General features: G+C 38.8%; 1 protein-coding gene and 1 pseudogene across 1 annotated transcript; one reads left to right on the top strand and one right to left on the bottom strand.

The window, feature by feature from the left end:
• The first annotated feature begins 10,561 nt into the window (after positions 1–10,561).
• LOC123935892 lies at positions 10,562–13,627 on the top strand (annotated as a pseudogene).
• Positions 13,628–14,534: 907 nt separating this feature from the next.
• LOC123935893 (NADH-ubiquinone oxidoreductase chain 6-like) lies at positions 14,535–20,301 on the bottom strand. The gene has a single exon (XM_045996727.1). It carries the CDS (start codon positions 19,137–19,139, stop codon positions 18,642–18,644), a length of 498 nt encoding a protein of 165 aa, XP_045852683.1. The 5' UTR covers positions 19,140–20,301; the 3' UTR covers positions 14,535–18,641.
• Positions 20,302–20,580: the final 279 nt, after the last annotated feature.

Below are 20,580 nucleotides of genomic sequence, written 5' to 3'. Positions count from 1 at the left end.
TTCACTCATATGTGACCCATGTGGAATACCATGTACATGAGTAGTAGAAGGGAAACGGAAGGAGAAGTTGTCAGACAGGGAGTCACACAAGGAGAGACTCAGGACTTTGGGGACCAAGCTGAGGGTTACAGGAGGATAAGACCTTCCATAAAGAGGTAACTGGTTCATGGGTATGGATGTGGTGTGGCATTACATGAGGATGAGCACTTGGTGGTATATGCAATTAAAGAATCAGGGGACACTATGTCAAAAAACATAGGATGGAGGAAAGGCTAGCTTGCCCAATATAAGAAACAATAGTGAATAGAAAGCAGAACAGGCCGTTTCACATGGAGATGAAAAAGAAAGAGAAGAGGAATGAATTCTAGTTTTATTATCTTGCTGATTAAAATTGTATGCAATTGGTTTCCTATAAGATCCTTTTGAAAATTGGGTCATTGGACATTGTAAATTTCAGTCATCCCTCTTCCTACATTTTGGGAATAAATGAGAAAATCCTACATTACCATTAAATGTCTCGAATTGTGGCCTAGGGAATTGATTGGAATGTGGCTTTCTGTGTATTGGTAGATGTTTGAGGAATTCTTCAAAAGCTTTGGTCATTACCTGAGACGTCAGATATGTATGACCCATGAACTTGTCAAGGTAGTCCGTATGGGTCTTGGAATTTATCCTTTTGTCTCTGGTATTGGATTTGCTGGCATACTTGTGAGCAGGGGTCTTTTAGGTAGGGTTGTTTAATTAATTAATTAATTAATTAATTAATTAATTAATTAAGTCTTGATAAGTAAGTAGTTAACTGATCCAGTTTGGACGTTTGGAAACTTTGATTCTCTAAGATTTTGTTGTTTAAGTTATTTTCTCTGAATTTTGCTTCCATGAGTGCTATTCCTCACTTGCACCCTAAATTCTATGTGATTCTTTTATGTGTGTGTGTGTGCGTGTGTGTGTGTGTGTGTGTGTGTGTGTGTGTTTCACAAAATGCTAAAAAGGATATTTTATGAGATATGAAGCAGCACTATTCCAGATTACAATTCACCTTCAAACACAGTGGAAACTCATGTTTCATCCCGTTTGGCCAAATTTCCTGCATTGAATGTACCATTTGATCCACTTTTAGAAAATCAGATTCTGACTAGCCTGCCTGGAACAAACACCAAATTTTGTGTGCCTGGTTAGCGTCAAATTGCCTGTCCCTTTTTCTTGCTTTTTCACATATTTCTTTATTCCAATGAGTGAGTGAAATCGTATGGTGGTTGTCTTTCTGGTACTTACAAATAAGACACAGCCCAATGCTCTCTCCCTTTCTGCCACATGTCACAAGGAGCAAGAATGCCTTCTTTCTTGTGGCACCATAAGATTCCTCCATGCATTTGGAGGACAGGGAGATGGGAGAAGTGTCTGGCAGTTCCAGGCCTGTCTTCGGCCATCAGCATAAACAGAAGATGACCACATCAATTGAAACATGGCCTAAATGGAGCTGAAGCCTAGAAATCACACTCCACAGCGAAAGAGAGAAGTCACAAAGACCATGGGAGAAGGGTGTAGACAGGGCTTATGTGAGAAGTGGACGGTTGGTGCTTCAGAGGGCAGGGAGCCATGGCCAAAGACAAAGGCCCAGGGAGAGGAGCACACTTAGACCCCACAATTTGAATATTGACCCATAGCTGCTGGCGGAGAATAGGAGAGTGTATGAATGATATGAGTTCTTCCAACCCAAGGGTCTTGAGACCCAGGGATTCCAGAGCAGCATGCATTGCAGACAGAGTCTCCAGAACTGCAGAACACTGTGTATCTCTTGGAGAGGACACCAGCAAGCAACCAGGTGCAGACAGCCTGGAATCCATGATCAGAGACAATACCTGTTGACACCATTGTAAGATTATTATTTCTTTTCTTTTTTTTAACTTCTTTTTAATTTATTTCTTTTTCAGCGAAACAGTATTCATTGTTTTTGCACAGCACCCAGTGCTCCATGCAAAACGTGCCCTCTCTATTACCCACCACCTGTTCCCCCAACCTCCCACCCCTGACCCTTCAAAACCCTCAGGTTGTTTTTCAGAGTCCATAGTCTCTTATGGTTCAATTCCCCTTTCCAATTTTTTTTGTAATTATATAATGTATTTTTATCCCCAGGGGTACAGGTCTCTGAATCGCCAGGTTTACACACTCCACAGCACTCACGATAGCACATACCCTCCCCAATGTCCATAACATCCTCCCCCTTCTCAACCCCACCTGCCCCAGCAACCCCCATTTTGTTTTGTGACATTAAGAGTCATTTATGTTTTGTCTCTCTCCCAATCCCATCTTGTTTCATTTTTTCTTCTCTTATCCCCCTAACCTCCCATGTTGCTTCTCCATGTCCTCATATCAGGGAGATCATATGATAGTTGTCTTTCTCCGATTGACTTATTTCACTAAGCATGATACCCTCTAGTTCCATCCACGTCGTCGCAAATGGCAAGATTTCATTTCTTTTGATGGCTGCATAGTATTCCATTGTGTATATATACCACATCTTCTTTATCCATTTATCTGTTGATGGACATCTAGGTTCTTCCCATAGTTTGGCTATTGTAGACATTGCTGCTATAAACATTCGCGTACACGTGCTCCTTCGGATCACTACGTTTGTATCTTTAGGGTAAATACCCAGTAGTGCAATTGCTGGGTCATAGGGTAGTTCTATTTTCAACATTTTGAGGAACCTCCATGCTGTTTTCCAGAGTGGTTGCACCAGCTTGCATTCCCACCAACAGTGGAGGACGGTTCCCCTTTCTACACATCCTTGCCAGCATCTGTCATTTCCTGACTTGTTAATTTTAGCCATTCTGACTGGTGTGAGGTAGTAGTTTTGATTTGTATTTCCCTGATGCCGAGTGACGTGGAGCACTTTTTCATGTGTCTGATGGCCATCTGGATGTCTTCTTTGCAGAAATGTCTGTTCATGTCCTCTGCCCATTACTTGATTGGATTGTTTGTTCTTTGGGTGTTGCGTTTGCTAAGTTCCTTATAGATTTTGGATACTAGCCCTTTATCTGATGTGTCGTTTGCAAATATTTTCTCCCATTCTGTCAATTGTCTTTTGGTTTTGTTAACTGTTTCCTTTGCTGTGCAAAAGCTTTTGATCTTGATGAAATCCTAATAGTTCTTTTTTGCCGTTGCTTCCCTTGCCTTTGCCATTGTTCCTAGGAAGATGTTGCTGCGGCTGAGGTCAAAGAGGTTGCTGCCTGCATTCTCCTCAAGGATTTTGATGGATTCCTTTCTCACATTGAGGTCCTTCATCCATTTTTCACTATATTTACAATATTTCACAATATTTATTCTTCCAATCCAGGAGCATGGAACATTTTTCCATTTCTTTGTGTCTTCCTCAATTTCTTTCATGAGTACTTTATAATTTTCTGCGTATAGATTCTTAGCCTCTTTGGTTAGGTTTATTCCTAAGTATCTTATAGTTTTGGGTGTAATTGTAAATGGGATTGACTTCTTAATTTCTCTTTCTTCTGTCTTGTTGTTGGTGTACAGAAATGCCACTGATTTCTGTGCATTGATTTTATATCCTGACACTTTACTGAGTTCCTGTACAAGTTCTAGCAGTTTTGGAGTGGACTCTTTTGGGTTTTCCACATATAGTATTATATCATCTGTGAGGAGTGATATAATTTGACTTCTTCTTTACCAATTTGGATGCCTTTAGTTTTGTTTTTTTTGTTGTTGTTGTTGTTGTTGTCTGATTGCTGAGGCTAGGACTTCTAGTAATATGTTGAATAGCAGTGGTGATAATGGACATCCCTGCCGTGTTCCTGACCTTAGCGGAAAAGCTTTCAGTTTTCTCCATTGAGAATGATATTTGCGGTGGGTTTTTCATAGATGGCTTGGATAATATTGAGGTATGTGCCCTCTATCCCTACACTTTGAAGAGTTTTGATCAGGAAGGGATGCTGTACTTTGTCAAATGCTTTTTCAGCATCTATGGAGAGTATCATATGGTTCTTGTTCTTTTTTTATTAATGTGTTCTATCACATTGATTGATTTGCGGATGTTGAACCAACCCTGCAGCCCTGGAATAAATACAACTTGATCTTTCAAATGTCATGCATTTGGTATCTCTTATTTTTTTGGGGGGGGGAGAACTGGTATCACTCAGCTATGGCCATAAAGGCCTCGTAACAGGCAGATAACTTGTAGCTGGACTTTAACTTCATCATTTATCTGCATCGCACAAGCATAAGGTGCAATTCAGTCAATGGTTACAGGACATACACACACATACACATACACATACACACATACACATACACACACATACACATACACACACACATACACATACACATACATACACATACACACATACACACACATACACATACACACACACATACACATACACACACACATACACATACACACATACACACACATACACATACACACATACACACATACACACACATACACATACACACATACACATACACATACACATACACACAGACATACACACACATACATTCACGTTCGCATATCCAATAGATAGAAATTAACTAAATCAAACCCCCCTTACCCCCATAACTTCAAAAGTATACAAATGCTCATAATTGTCCTGCCAAACCCCAAAAACAGAACTAAACACATGCAACATAAATCAGAAGTTACGTATCTTGCGCTGCTCACATTAATTTCCATTCTATTATTAGTTCATCAAAAATTTTATATCAAAAAGGCTATCTATAGATGTGATTTCCCCATTATTAATCGTCTAAAATCTCAACGCAACTACATATTTGTTAACGTAGCTTATTAAATAAAGCGAGACACTGAAAATGCCTAGAAGAGTCACAAGACCCCGTAAACATAAAGGTTTGGTCCTAGCCTTCCTATTAATTATTAACAGAATTACACATGCAAGCCACCACACCCCGGTGAAAATGCCCTCTAAATCCCATATGATTGAAAGGAGCAGGTATCAAGCACACTAAACAAGTAGCTCATAACACCTTGCTCAACCACACCCCCACGGGACAGAGCAGTGATAAAAATTAAGCCATAAACGAAAGTTTGACTAAGTCATGTTAATATTAAGAGTTGGTAAATTTCGTGCCAGCCACCGCGGTCATACGATTAACCCAAATTAATAGGCCTACGGCGTAAAACGTGTTAAGGATTATCATTACACTAAAGTTAAAATTTAACCAGGCCATAAAAAGTTACTGTTAATATAAAATGTACCACGAAAGTGACTTTATTACTTCCGATAACACGATAGCTGAGATCCAAACTGGGATTAGATACCCCACTATGCTCAGCCTTAAACATAGAAAACTCACAGAACAAAATTATCTGCCAGAGAACTACTAGCAACAGCTTAAAACTCAAAGGACTTGGCGGAGCTTTACATCCCTCTAGAGGAGCCTGTTCTATAATCGATAAACCCTGATAAACCTCACCACTTCTAGCTAAATCAGTCTATATACCGCCATCTTCAGCAAACCCTTAAAAGGAAGAAAAGTAAGCACAATAATAATACATAAAAAAGTTAGGTCAAGGTGTAACCCATGAAGTGGGAAGAAATGGGCTACATTTTCTAATCAAGAGCATACTCACGAAAGTTTTTATGAAACTTAAAAACTAAAGGCGGATTTAGTAGTAAATTAAGAATAGAGAGCTTAATTGAATAGGGCCATGAAGCACGCACACACCGCCCGTCACCCTCCTCAAGCAATATACCCAAGCATTACATAATAAAATTATATTAAGACAAGAGGAGATAAGTCGTAACAAGGTAAGCATACTGGAAAGTGTGCTTGGGTAAATCAAAGTGTAGCTTGATTAAAGCGCCTGGCTTACACCCAGAGGATTTCATACATCATGACCACTTTGAACCAAAGCTAGCCCAACCAACTACCAACTCAATTACTACAATAACCCTTCAATCAAAACATTTAATACCACGATTATAGTATAGGAGATAGAAATTCTACTTGGAGCTATAGAGGAAGTACCGTAAGGGAATGATGAAAGAAATTTTAAAGTAATAAACAGCAAAGATTACCCCTTGTACCTTTTGCATAATGAATTAGCTAGAATAATTTAGCAAAGAGACCTTAAGCTAACCTCTCCGAAACCAGATGAGCTACCTATAAGCAATCCACAGGGATAAACTCATCTATGTTGCAAAATAGTGAGAAGATTTGTAGGTAGAGGTGAAAAGCCTAACGAGCCTGGTGATAGCTGGTTACCCAGAACAGAATTTCAGTTCAACTTTAAATTTGCCTAACAACTTTAAAATTATAATGTAAATTTAAAATATAATCTAAAAAGGTACAGCTTTTTAGAACAAGGCTACAACCTTAGTTAGAGAGTAAAACATAATATAACCATAGTAGGCCTAAGAGCAGCCACCAATTAAGAAAGCGTTCAAGCTCAACAATATCATCCTCCCAAATCCCAAAAATCTTAATCAACTCCTAATATATCACTGGGTTAATCTATTTAATAATAGAAGCAATAATGCTAATATGAGTAACAAGAAATATTTCTCCTTACATAAGCTTATAACAGTCAACGAATACCCACTGATAGTTAACAACACGACAAGAACAAACCACCAATAAAACACTTATCAAATCAATTGTTAGCCCAACACAGGTATGCATCAAGGAAAGATCAAAAGAAGTAAAAGGAACTCGGCAAACACAAACCCCGCCTGTTTACCAAAAACATCACCTCCAGCATATCCAGTATTGGAGGCACTGCCTGCCCAGTGACATTGGTTAAACGGCCGCGGTATCCTGACCGTGCAAAGGTAGCATAATCATTTGTTCTTTAAATAAGGACTTGTATGAATGGCCTCACGAGGGTTTAACTGTCTCTTACTTCCGATCAGTGAAATTGACCTTCCCGTGAAGAGGCGGGAATAAAATAATAAGACGAGAAGACCCTATGGAGCTTCAATTAATTAACCCAAAATAAATTCACTTAAATACCAATAGGCTTAACACCACTTTATTAATGGATTAACAATTTAGGTTGGGGTGACCTCGGAGAACAAAAAAACCTCCGAGTGATTTAAGCACAGACAAACCAGTCAAAGCGCTCTATCATTTATTGATCCAGTAACTTGATCAACGGAACAAGTTACCCTAGGGATAACAGCGCAATCCTATTTGAGAGTTCATATCAACAATAGGGTTTACGACCTCGATGTTGGATCAGGACATCCTAATGGTGCAGCAGCTATTAATGGTTCGTTTGTTCAACGATAAAAGTCCTACGTGATCTGAGTTCAGAATGGAGTAATCCAGGTCGGTTTCTATCTATTACAACATAACAACCTCTCCCAGTACGAAAGGATAAGAGAAGTAAGGCCCATTCTATTAAAACGCCTTAGGACTAATAGATGATATAATCTAAATCTAGCCAGTCCACTTATTTGATAGCCCTAGAAATAGGGCTTGTTAGGGTGGCAGAGCCCAGTAATTGCGTAAAACTTAAGCTTTTATCCTCAGAGGTTCAAGTCCTCTTCCTAACATCATATTTATAATTAATATTATCTCACTAATTGTGCCTATCTTACTTGCTGTAGCCTTCTTAACATTAGTGGAATGAAAAATCCTAGGGTATATACAACTCCGTAAAGGCCCAAACATCGTAGGCCCCTACGGTCTATTACAGCCAATCACAGACGCTGTAAAAGTTTTCATCAAAGAACCCCTACGACCCCTAACATCATCCATCACTATATTCGTTATAGCCCCAATTCTAGCTCTAACACTAGCTCTAACCATATGAATTCCACTACCAATACCCTACCCCCTCATCAATATAAACCTAGGAATCCTATTTATACCAGCAATATCCAGCCTAGCCGTCTACTCCATCCTGTGATCAGGATGAGCTTCAAATTCAAAATACGCCCTAATTGGAGCTCTACGAGCCGTAGCCCAAACAATCTCCTATGAAGTCACATTAGCCATTATCCTTTTATCAGTACTATTAATAAACGGCTCTTTCACTCTATCCACACTTATTATCACACAAGAACACTTATGACTGATTCTCCCCACGTGACCCCTAGCCATAATATGATTTATCTCAACCCTAGCAGAAACCAACCGCACCCCATTCGACCTAACAGAAGGAGAATTAGAACTAGTTTCCGGATTCAATGTCGAATATGCAGCTGGACCATTCGCCCTATTCTTCCTAGCCGAGTACGCAAATATTATCATAATAAACATCCTCACTACCATCCTATTTTTTGGCGCATTCCATGCCCCTTACTTACCAGAACTATATTCAATTAATTTCATCATAAAAACACTCTTACTAACAATCTTCTTCCTATGAATCCGAGCATCCTATCCACGATTCCGATACGACCAACTAATACATTTACTATGAAAAAACTTCCTCCCTTTAACACTAGCCTTATGTATATGACATATAGCCCTACCCATTATAACAGCAAGTATCCCCTCACAAACATAAGAAATATGTATGACAAAAGAGTTACTTTGATAGAGTAAATTATAGAGGTTCAAGCCCTCTTATTTCTAGAATTATAGGAATTGAACCTAATCCTAAGAACTCAAAAATCTTCGTGCTACCAAACTTACACCAAATTCTACAGTAAGGTCAGCTAAATAAGCTATCGGGCCCATACCCCGAAAATGTTGGTTTATCCCCTTCCCGTACTAATTAAACCCCCCATCTTCATCACCATTATATCAACTGTCATCCTAGGAACAATCATAGTACTAACAAGCTCCCACTGACTAATGAACTGAATTGGATTCGAGATAAATATACTAGCTATTATTCCCATCCTAATAAAAAAGTTCAATCCACGAGCCATAGAAGCATCAACAAAATATTTCCTCACCCAAGCCACCGCATCTATGCTCCTTATATTAGGTATTATTGTCAACTTACTACTATCAGGACAATGAACAATACTAAATACCCCCAATTCAATCACATCAAACATGATAACAATCGCCCTAGCGATAAAACTAGGACTATCTCCTTTTCAATTCTGAGTGCCCGAAGTGACCCAAGGAGTTCCATTATCATCAGGAATAATCTTACTAACATGACAGAAAATTGCTCCCCTATCCATCCTATATCAAATTTCCCCCTCCATTAACCCAAACCTATTAATAGCTATAGCTATTATATCTGTCCTAGTAGGAGGCTGAGGAGGCCTTAACCAAACACAATTACAAAAAATCCTAGCATACTCATCAATTGCTCATATAGGATGAATAATCGCTGTAACAACATACAACCCAACCCTGATAATCCTAAACCTAGTAATTTATATTACAATAACTCTCGGGACATTCATATTATTTACACTCAGCACATCCACAACTACACTATCACTATCACATACATGAAATAAACTCCCACTAATCACATCACTCATCCTAATAGTTATGCTATCACTAGGGGGCCTCCCTCCCCTCTCAGGCTTCATCCCCAAATGAATAATCATCCATGAACTCACAAAAAACAATATAATCATCGCAGCAATATTCATAGCAATAACAGCCCTATTAAACTTATATTTCTACATACGATTAACCTATGCAACCGCACTCACCATATTCCCCTCAACAAATATCATAAAAATAAAATGACAATTTGAGAATATAAAAAACATAACCTTCTTATCACCACTAATTGTTATCTCAACTATACTTTTACCCCTCACCCCAATAACACTAACACTATTATAGAAGTTTAGGTTAAAAAGACCAAGAGCCTTCAAAGCCCTAAGTAAGTGCAACTCACTTAACTTCTGAATTTACTCTAAGAACTGCAAGAGTACATCTCACATCTACTGAATGCAAATCAGTCACTTTAACTAAGCTAAGCCCTTCCTAGATTGGTGGGCTACCATCCCACCAAACTTTAGTTAACAGCTAAATACCCTAGTCAACTGGCTTCAATCTACTTCTCCTGCCGCAAAGAAAAAAAGGCGGGAGAAGCCCCGGCAGGGTTGAAGCTGCTTCTTTGAATTTGCAATTCAACGTGATATTTCACCACAGAGCTTGGCAAAAAGGGGACTAAACCCCTATTCTTAGATTTACAGTCTAATGCTTTTATCAGCCATTTTACCTATGTTCATAAATCGATGATTATTTTCCACAAATCATAAAGATATCGACACCCTTTACCTTCTATTTGGTGCATGAGCCGGAATAGTAGGTACTGCTCTCAGTCTACTAATTCGTGCTGAATTAGGTCAACCCGGCACTTTATTGGGAGACAATCAGATCTACAATGTAGTCGTAACAGCCCATGCATTCGTAATAATTTTCTTTATAGTTATACCCATCATAATTTGAGGTTTCCGGGGGTGCCTGGGTGGCTCAGTGGATTAAGCCGCTGCCTTCGGCTCAGGTCATGATCTCAGGGTCCTGGGATCGAGCCCCGCATCGGGCTCTCTGCTCTGCAGGGAGACTGCTTCCTCCTCTCTCTCTGCCTGCCTCTCTGCCTACTTGTGATCTCTCTCTCTGTCAACTGAATAGGTAAAATCTTTAAAAAAAATAATAATTGGAGGTTTCAGAAACTGATTAGTCCCCCTAATAATTGGCGCACCCGACATAGCTTTTCCCCGAATAAATAATATAAGTTTCTGACTCCTGCCTCCCCCCTTTCTTCTTCTCTTGGCCTCCTCCATAGTAGAAGCAGGTGCAGGAACAGGATGGACTGTATATCCTCCTCTAGCAGGAAACTTGGCACATGCAGGAGCATCTGTAGATTTAACAATCTTCTCTCTTCATCTAGCAGGTGTCTCATCCATCCTAGGAGCTATTAATTTTATTACTACTATCATTAACATGAAACCCCCTGCAATATCACAATACCAAACTTCCCTATTCGTATGATCCGTCCTAGTTACAGCCGTACTCTTACTTCTATCATTTCCAGTTTTAGCAGCTGATATTACCATATTACTAACAGACCGAAACCTAAATACAACCTTCTTCGACCCTGCTGGAGGAGGAGATCCCATTCTTTACCAACATCTATTCTGATTTTTTGGGCATCCTGAAGTATATATCTTAATCCTACCAGGATTTGGAATTATTTCACATGTTGTCACCTATTACTCAGGGAAAAAAGAACCATTCGGCTATATAGGAATAGTCTGAGCAATAATATCCATCGGTTTCTTAGGGTTCATTGTATGAGCCCACCACATGTTTACTGTAGGAATAGACGTCGACACACGAGCATACTTCACCTCAGCTACCATAATTATTGCTATTCCTACAGGAGTTTAGGTATTTAGCTGACTAGCCACTTTACATGGGGGTAATATTAAATGATCACCGGCTATACTATGAGCCCTAGGGTTTATCTTCCTATTTACAGTAGGGGGTTTAACAGGTATCATCCTATCAAACTCATCGCTAGACATTGTTCTTCATGATACATATTACGTAGTAGCACATTTTCATTATGTCCTTTCAATGGGAGCAGTTTTTGCAATCATAGGTGGATTCGTTCATTGATTCCCACTGTTTACAGGGTATGCACTAAATGATGTTTGAGCAAAAATTCACTTTACAATCATATTTGTAGGAGTAAATACCACATTCTTTCCACAACATTTCCTAGGTTTATCAGGTATACCTCGACGATACTCCGACTACCCAGATGCCTACACAGCGTGAAACACAGTCTCCTCTATAGGCTCATTTATTTCATTAACAGCAGTTATACTCATAATTTTCATAATTTGAGAAGCCTTCGCATCCAAACAAGAAGTACTAACGGTAGAACTCACCTCAACAAACGTTGAATGATTACATGGATGCCCTCCCCCATATCACACATTTGAAGAGCCAACCTATGTACTATCAAAATAAGAAAGGAAGGAATCGAACCCCCTAAAACTGGTTTCAAGCCAATGTCATAACCATTATGTCTTTCTCGATAAAGAGATATTAGTAAAAATTACATGACTTTGTCAAAGTCAAATTATAGGTGAAAATCCTTTATATCTCTATGGCATATCCCTTCCAAATAGGTCTCCAAGATGCAACCTCCCCTATTATAGAACTACTACACTCCCATGACCATACATTAATAATCGTATTCCTAATTAGCTCCCTAGTCCTATATATCATTTCATTAATGTTGACTACCAAGTTAACCCATACCAGTACTATGGATGCCCAAGAAGTTGAAACAATTTGGACTATCCTACCTGCTATTATCTTAATTCTAATCGCCTTACCCTCACTACAAATTCTCTACATAATAGATGAAATCAACAATCCTTCCCTAACTGTAAAAACCATGGGCCACCAATGATACTGAAGTTACGAATATACAGATTATGAAGACTTAAACTTTGACTCTTACATAATTCCAACCCAAGAACTAAAACCCGGGGAGCTTCGACTATTAGAAGTGGATAACCGAGTAGTCCTTCCAATAGAAATAACTATTCGTATACTAATCTCCTCTGAAGACGTATTACACTCATGAGCCGTACCATCACTAGGACTAAAAACCGATGCTCTCCCAGGACACCTTAATCAAACAACCCTTATAGCCATACGACCAGGACTATACTACGGCCAGTGTTCAGAAATCTGTGGCTCTAATCATAGTTTCATGCCAATCGTACTTGAACTAGTACCCCTATCCCATTTTGAAAAATGATCCGCCTCAATACTATAAACTCATTGAGAAGCTATACAGCATTAACCTTTTAAGTTAAAGATTGAGAGTAAACCTCTCCTCAATGATATGCCACAACTAGATACTTCAACATGACTAATCACAATCTTATCAATAATTATTACCTTATTTTTTATATTTCAACTAAAAGTGTCAAAATACAACTTTCCAGAAAATCCTGAACAAAAACTAGTGTCTATACCAAAACCCATCACACCTTGAGAAAAAAAAATGAACGAAAATCTATTTTCCTCTTTCATTACCCCAACAATAATAGGACTCCCTATTGTTATTATCATCATTATATTCCCAAGCATTCTATTCCCCTCACCAAATCGACTAATCAATAACCGACTAATCTCCATCCAACAGTGATTAGTACAACTAACATCTAAACAAATGCTGTCCATCCATAACCAAAAAGGTCAAACTTGAGCACTGATATTAATATCCTTGATCCTGTTTATTGGTTCTACCAATTTACTAGGTCTATTACCTCACTCATTTACCCCTACTACTTAACTATCCCTAAACTTAGGTATAGCTATTCCCCTATGGGCAGGAACAGTAATTGTTGGATTCCGACATAAAACAAAGGCATCCTTAGCCCATTTCCTACCACAAGGAACACCACTCCTTCTAATCCCTACACTTGTTATCATTGAGACTATTAGCCTATTCATCCAACCAATAGCCCTAGCCGTACGATTAACAGCAAATATTACTGCAGGCCACCTATTAATTCATCTGATTGGAAGTGCCACTTTGGCCCTAATAAATATCAGCACTACCACAGCCATAGTAACCTTTATTATCCTCATTCTTCTAACCATCCTAGAATTCGCAGTAGCCCTTATCCAAGCCTACGTCTTCACCTTATTAGTAAGCTTATATCTGCATGACAACACTTAATGACCCACCAAACCCATTCATACCATATAGTCAACCCAAGCCCATGACCTCTAACAGGAGCCCTCTCCACCCTCCTTATAACATCAGGCTTAGTAATATGATTCCATTTTAACTCAATTTACCTCTTAGCTCTTGGTATAACAACCAACCTATTAACTATATATCAATGATGACGAGACATTATCCGCGAAGGAACATTCCAAGGTCATCACACCCCTACAGTCCAGAAAGGCTTGCGATACGGAATAGTCCTTTTTATCGTATCAGAAGTTTTCTTCTTTGCAGGCTTCTTCTGGGCCTTCTACCATTCAAGCCTAGCACCAACCCCCGAACTAGGGGGATGCTGGCCACCTACAGGTATCACACCCCTAAACCCACTAGAAGTCCCACTACTTAACACCTCAGTCCTCCTAGCCTCTGGAGTCTCCATTACCTGAGCCCATCACAGCTTAATAGAGGGTTACCGTAAACATATACTTCAAGCACTATTTATTACAATCTCTCTAGGCTTATACTTTACCCTTCTACAAGCCTCAGAGTATTATGAAACATCATTTACAATCTCCGATGGAGTTTATGGCTCTACATTCTTTATGGCCACAGGATTCCATGGCCTTCACATTATCATCGGGTCTACCTTCCTCATCGTATGCTTTCTACGCCAGCTAAACTATCATTTTACATCTAACCACCATTTCGGCTTCGAAGCAGCTGCTTGATATTGACATTTCGTAGATGTAGTATGACTATTCCTTTATGTCTCCATTTATTTATGAGGGTCTTATTTCTCTAGTATTAACAAGTACAGTTGACTTCCAATCAACTAGTTCTGGTAACAACCCAGAGAGAAGTAATAAATATAATATTAGCTCTCCTCATTAACGCATCACTAGCGTCCCTACTTGCCCTAATCGCATTCTGACTTCCCCAACTAAACATTTATACAGAAAAGGCAAGTCCCTACAAATGCGGCTTTGACCCCCTAGGATCAGCACGCCTACCTTTTTCCATAAAATTCTTCCTAGTGGCCGTCACATTTCTTCTATTTGACTTAGAAATTGCACTACTCCTACCACTACCATGAGCCTCACAATCAATCAACCTAAATACAACACTCGCCATGGCACTAGTACTAATTCTCCTATTAGCAACAAGCCTAGCCTATGAATGAACAGAAGAAGGCTTAGAATGAAATGAATAATGATAATTAGTTTAATTAAAATAAATGATTTTGACTCATTAGATTGTAATCTATATTACAATTATCAAATGTCCATAGTCTATATTAACATCTTTTTAGCCTTCACTCTATCCTTTATGGGGTTACTCATCTACCGATCCCACCTAATATCCTCCCTACTTTGCCTAGAAGGCATAATACTATCACTATTTGTTATAATGACAGTAACTATTCTGGTTAATCACCTCACATTAGCTAGTATAGCTCCTATCATTCTCCTCGTATTCGCAGCCTGTGAAGCAGCCTTAGGATTATCTCTATTAGTTATAATCTCTAATACATATGGAACCGACTACGTACAAAATCTAAATCTACTACAATGCTAAAAATTATTATCCCCACTATAATATTAATTCCCCTAGCATGATTATCAAAACCTAACATAATCTGAATTAATACAACAGCCCACAGCATACTAATTAGCCTTATCAGCCTTACATATCTTAATCAATTCGTAGACAACAACCTAAATTTCTCATTGCTGTTTTTTGTGGACTCTTTATCAGCACCCCTCCTAATACTCACTACATGGCTTCTACCATTAATACTTATAGCAAGCCAATATCACCTGTCAAAAGAAACCCTCACCCGAAAAAAACTCTACATTACAATATTAGTTATACTACAACTATTTTTAATCATAACATTCACCACAACAGAACTAATCATATTTTACATCTTATTTGAAGCCACATTAATACCAACACTTATTATTATTACCCGATGAGGCAACCAAACAGAACGCTTAAACGCTGGACTATACTTCCTATTTTATACCCTAGTGGGCTCCCTGCCCCTTCTAATCGCACTATTATGAGCCCAAAACAACCTAGGTACCTTAAACCTATTAGTGATCCAATACTGAGTACAACCACTGTTAAACTCATGATCAAACGCCTTGCTATGACTAGCATGCATGATGGCATTCATAGTAAAAATACCTCTATATGGCCTCCACCTATGACTTCCAAAAGCCCACGTAGAAGCCCCCATCGCCGGATCCATAGTTCTCGCCGCCGTACTCCTTAAACTAGGCGGTTATGGGATAATACGTATTACTATATTATTAAATCCACTGACCAACCTCATAGCTTACCCTTTTATAATATTATCCCTATGAGGAATAATTATAACAAGCTCTATTTGCCTACGCCAAACAGACCTAAAATCTCTAATTGTCTACTCTTCTGTTAGCCATATAGCCTTAGTAATCATAGCAGTCCTCATCCAATCACCATGAAGCTACATAGGAGCAACAGCCCTAATAATTGCCCACGGTCTGACATCATCTATATTATTCTGTTTAGCTAACTCCAACTATGAACGCATCCACAGCTGTACCATAATCCTCACGCGAGGTTTACAAACACTCCTCCCATTAATAGCTGCATGATGACTACTTGCTAGTCTAACTAACCTGGCTTTGCCACCCAAAACTAACCTAGTAGGGGAGCTATTCGTAGTAATAGCCTCATTTTCATGATCTAATATTACCATCATTCTAATAGGAATTAACATCACCATTACAGCCCTATATTCCCTATATATACTAATTACTACACAACGCGGAAAATATACACACCACATCAAAAACATCAAACCATCCTTCACACGAGAAAATTCCCTAATAGCTCTCCACCTATTACCCTTATTACTCCTCTCACTCAACCCTAAATTCATCCTAGGACCCATCTACTGTAAATATAGTTTAACAAAAACATTAGATTGTGAATCTAACAATAAAAGCTTAACCCTTTTTATTTACCGAAAAAGTATTACGCAGGAACTGCTAACTCGTGCTTCCATGTATAAAAACATGGCTTTTTCAACTTTTAAAGGATAGTAGTAATCCATTGGTCTTAGGAACCAAAAAATTGGTGCAACTCCAAATAAAAGTAATCAATCTATTTACCTCCTCAATTTTAGTGACACTATTCATACTTACTATCCCAATCATAATGACCAATACTATTATATATACCAACAAACTCTACCCACAATACGTAAAAACCACTATCTCCTATGCTTTCATACTCAGCTTAATCCCCACAATAATTTTCCTTCATCTAGGACAAGATATAATAATTTCAAACTGACACTGAATTACAATCCAAACTATGAAACTATCCCTCAGCTTTAAACTAGACTACTTCTCAATAATCTTCATTCCAGTAGCATTATTTGTCACATGATCAATTATAGAATTCTCAATATGATACATACACTCAGACCCTTATATTAACCGATTTTTCAAATACTTACTACTATTCCTCATTACCATAATAATTTTAGTTACTGCCAACAATATATTTCAACTCTTCATCGGTTGAGAAGGAGTAGGTATTATATCCTTTCTACTTATTGGTTGATGGTATGGACGGACAGACGCAAACACCGCCGCACTACAAGCTGTCCTGTATAATCGTATCGGAGACGTAGGATTTATCCTAGCCATAGCCTGATTCCTATCTAACCTGAACACATGAGATCTACAACAAATCTTTAAGACCAATCACGAAAACCTAAATATCCCTCTCATAGGCCTACTACTAGCAGCCACTGGAAAATCTGCTCAATTTGGACTCCACCCATGACTACCTTCAGCTATAGAAGGACCCACTCCTGTATCAGCCCTATTACACTCAAGCACAATAGTCGTAGCCGGAGTATTCCTCTTAATCCGATTTCACCCCTTAATAGAACATAATAAAGCTATACAAACCATCACACTATGTTTAGGAGCAATAACAACCCTATTCACAGCAATCTGTGTTTTAACACAGAATGATATCAAAAAAATTGTAGCTTTCTCTACTTCAAGTCAACTAGGACTAATAATCGTAACTATTGGCATTAACCAGCCTTACCTAGCATTTCTCCACATCTGCACACACGCATTCTTCAAAGCCATGCTATTCCTATGCTCAGGCTCAATCATCCACAGCCTAAACGATGAACAAGACATTCGAAAAATAGGAGGCCTATTCAAGGCACTACCATTCACCACCACCTCCCTAATCGTTGGAAGCCTAGCACTTACAGGTATACCTTTCCTAACAGGATTCTACTCCAAAGACCTAATCATTGAGACTGCCAACACGTCGTATACCAACGCCTGAGCCCTACTAATTACTCTCGTCGCCACATCCATAACAGCAGCCTACAGCACCCGAATTATATTCTTCACACTCCTAGGACAGCCTCGCTTTAACCCAACTATCATAATCAACGAGAACAATCCACTCCTAATTAACTCCATTAAACGTCTCCTATTTGGGAGCATTCTCACAGGATTTTTAATCTCCCACAATATTACACCCACCACCACCCCACAGATAACTATGCCTCATCATCTTAAAACTACGGCTCTTACTGTAACCATCTTGGGCTTCATCCTGGCACTAGAACTTAGCCTTACAATACAGAACCTAAAATTTAAACACCCATCAAATCTGTTTATATTTTCAAACATACTAGGCTACTTCCCCACCATCATCCACCGCCTAATACCCAAAACAAACCTATTTATAAGCCAAAAGTCAGCAACAACATTACTAGACATAATTTGACTAGAAAAAATATTACCTAAATCTATCTCTCAGTTTCAAATAAAATCCTCAATCGCCATTTCCAACCAAAAGGGCCTAATCAAACTATACTTCATATCTTTCATCCTCACTCTAGTCCTTAGCTTACTCACACTTAATTTCCACGAGTAACTTCCAAAATCACTGATACCCCGATAAGAAGAGACCAACCAGTAACAATAACCAATCAAGTCCCATAACTATACAAAGCCGCAATTCCCATAACCTCTTCACTAAAAAATCCTGAATCACCTGTATCATAAATAACCCAATCACCTGCCCCATTAAATTTTAACACAACCTCGACCTCAACATCATCTCCCTTCAAAATATAGCAAGCCATCAACAATTCAGACAATAAACCAACAATAAAAGCCCCTAAAACAGCCTTATTAGAAACCCAAACCTCAGGATACTGCTCAGTAGCCATGGCCGTAGTATACCCAAATACAACAAGTATACCACCCAAATAAATCAAAAACACCATTAATCCCAAAAAAGATCCCCCAAAACTTAACACAATCCCACAACCAACAGCCCCACTAATAATTAAAACCAACCCACCGTAGATAGGAGAAGGTTTTGAAGAAAACCCTACAAAACTAACTACGAAAATAACACTTAGAATGAATACAATATATATCATCATTATTCCTACATGGAATCTAACCATGACTAGTGACATGAAAAATCACTGTTGTATTTCAACTATAAGAACATTAATGACCAACATTCGTAAATCACACCCACTGACCAAAATTATCAATAATTCATTTATTGACCTACCCGCACCATCCAATATCTCAGCATGATGAAACTTTGGCTCCCTCCTTGGAATCTGCCTAATCCTACAAATTCTTACAGGTTTATTCCTAGCCATACATTACACATCAGACACCACCACTGCCTTCTCATCAGTCACACATATTTGCCCAGACGTTAACTATGGTTGAATCATTCGATACATGCACGCTAATGGAGCCTCCATATTCTTTATCTGCCTATTCTTACATGTAGGATGAGGCCTATACTACGGATCCTATATATTTCCTGAAACATGAAACATCGTCATCATCTTATTATTTACAGTAATAAAAAACTGCATTCATAGGTTACGTCTTACCATGAGGACAAATATCCTTTTGAGGTGCAACCGTAATTACCAACTTATTATCAGCTATCCCATACATCGGAACCAACCTCGTAGAATGAATCTGAGGAGGATTCTCAGTAGATAAAGCTACCCTCACACGATTCTTTGCCTTCCACTTCATCCTACCATTCATCATTCTGCCTTAGCAGCAATCCATTTACTATTCCTCCACGAAACAGGATCCAATAACCCCTCTGGAATCCCTTCTAATTCTGACAAAATCCCATTCCATCCATATTACACTATTAAAGATATCCTAGGAGCCTTACTCCTAATATTAACGCTCATGATCCTAGTGCTATTTTCACCCGACCTATTAGGAGATCCAGACAACTACACCCCCGCCAACCCACTCAATACACCACCCCATATCAAGCCCGAATGATACTTCTTATTCGCATACGCAATTCTACGATCTATCCCCAACAAACTAGGAGGGGTGTTAGCCCTAATCTTCTCTATCCTAATCCTAGCCATTATCCCATTATTACATACCTCAAAACAACGAAGCATAATATTCCGCCCATTAAGTCAATGCCTGTTCTGATTACTAGTTGCAGACCTCCTCACCCTAACATGAATCGGAGGCCAACCAGTAGAACACCCGTACATTGCCATCGGCCAACTAGCCTCCATCCTCTACTTTACAATCCTCCTAATCTTAATACCAGCGACCAACATCATCGAAAATAACTTACTAAAATGAAGAGTCTTTGTAATATAACAATTACCTTGGTCTTGTAAACCAAAATGGAGAAAGACACCTCCCTAAGACTCAAGGAAGAGACAATAGCCCCACCATCAGCACAAAGCTGATATTCTAACTAAACTATTCCCTGATTTTCCCACCTAATTATTTTTTTTTCAATTCATATATTTAACAACATCTACTGCATTTTCTCAGCACACACTTTTCTTTTTGCCCCTATGTACGTCGTGCATTACTGGTTTGCCCCTATGTACGTCGTGCATT

Source organism: Meles meles, chromosome Y, assembly GCF_922984935.1.
Source record: "Meles meles chromosome Y, mMelMel3.1 paternal haplotype, whole genome shotgun sequence".
NCBI lineage: Eukaryota > Metazoa > Chordata > Mammalia > Carnivora > Mustelidae > Meles > Meles meles.
Note: the sequence above shows the minus strand (reverse complement) of the source record. Positions and strands in the feature narration are given on the sequence as shown.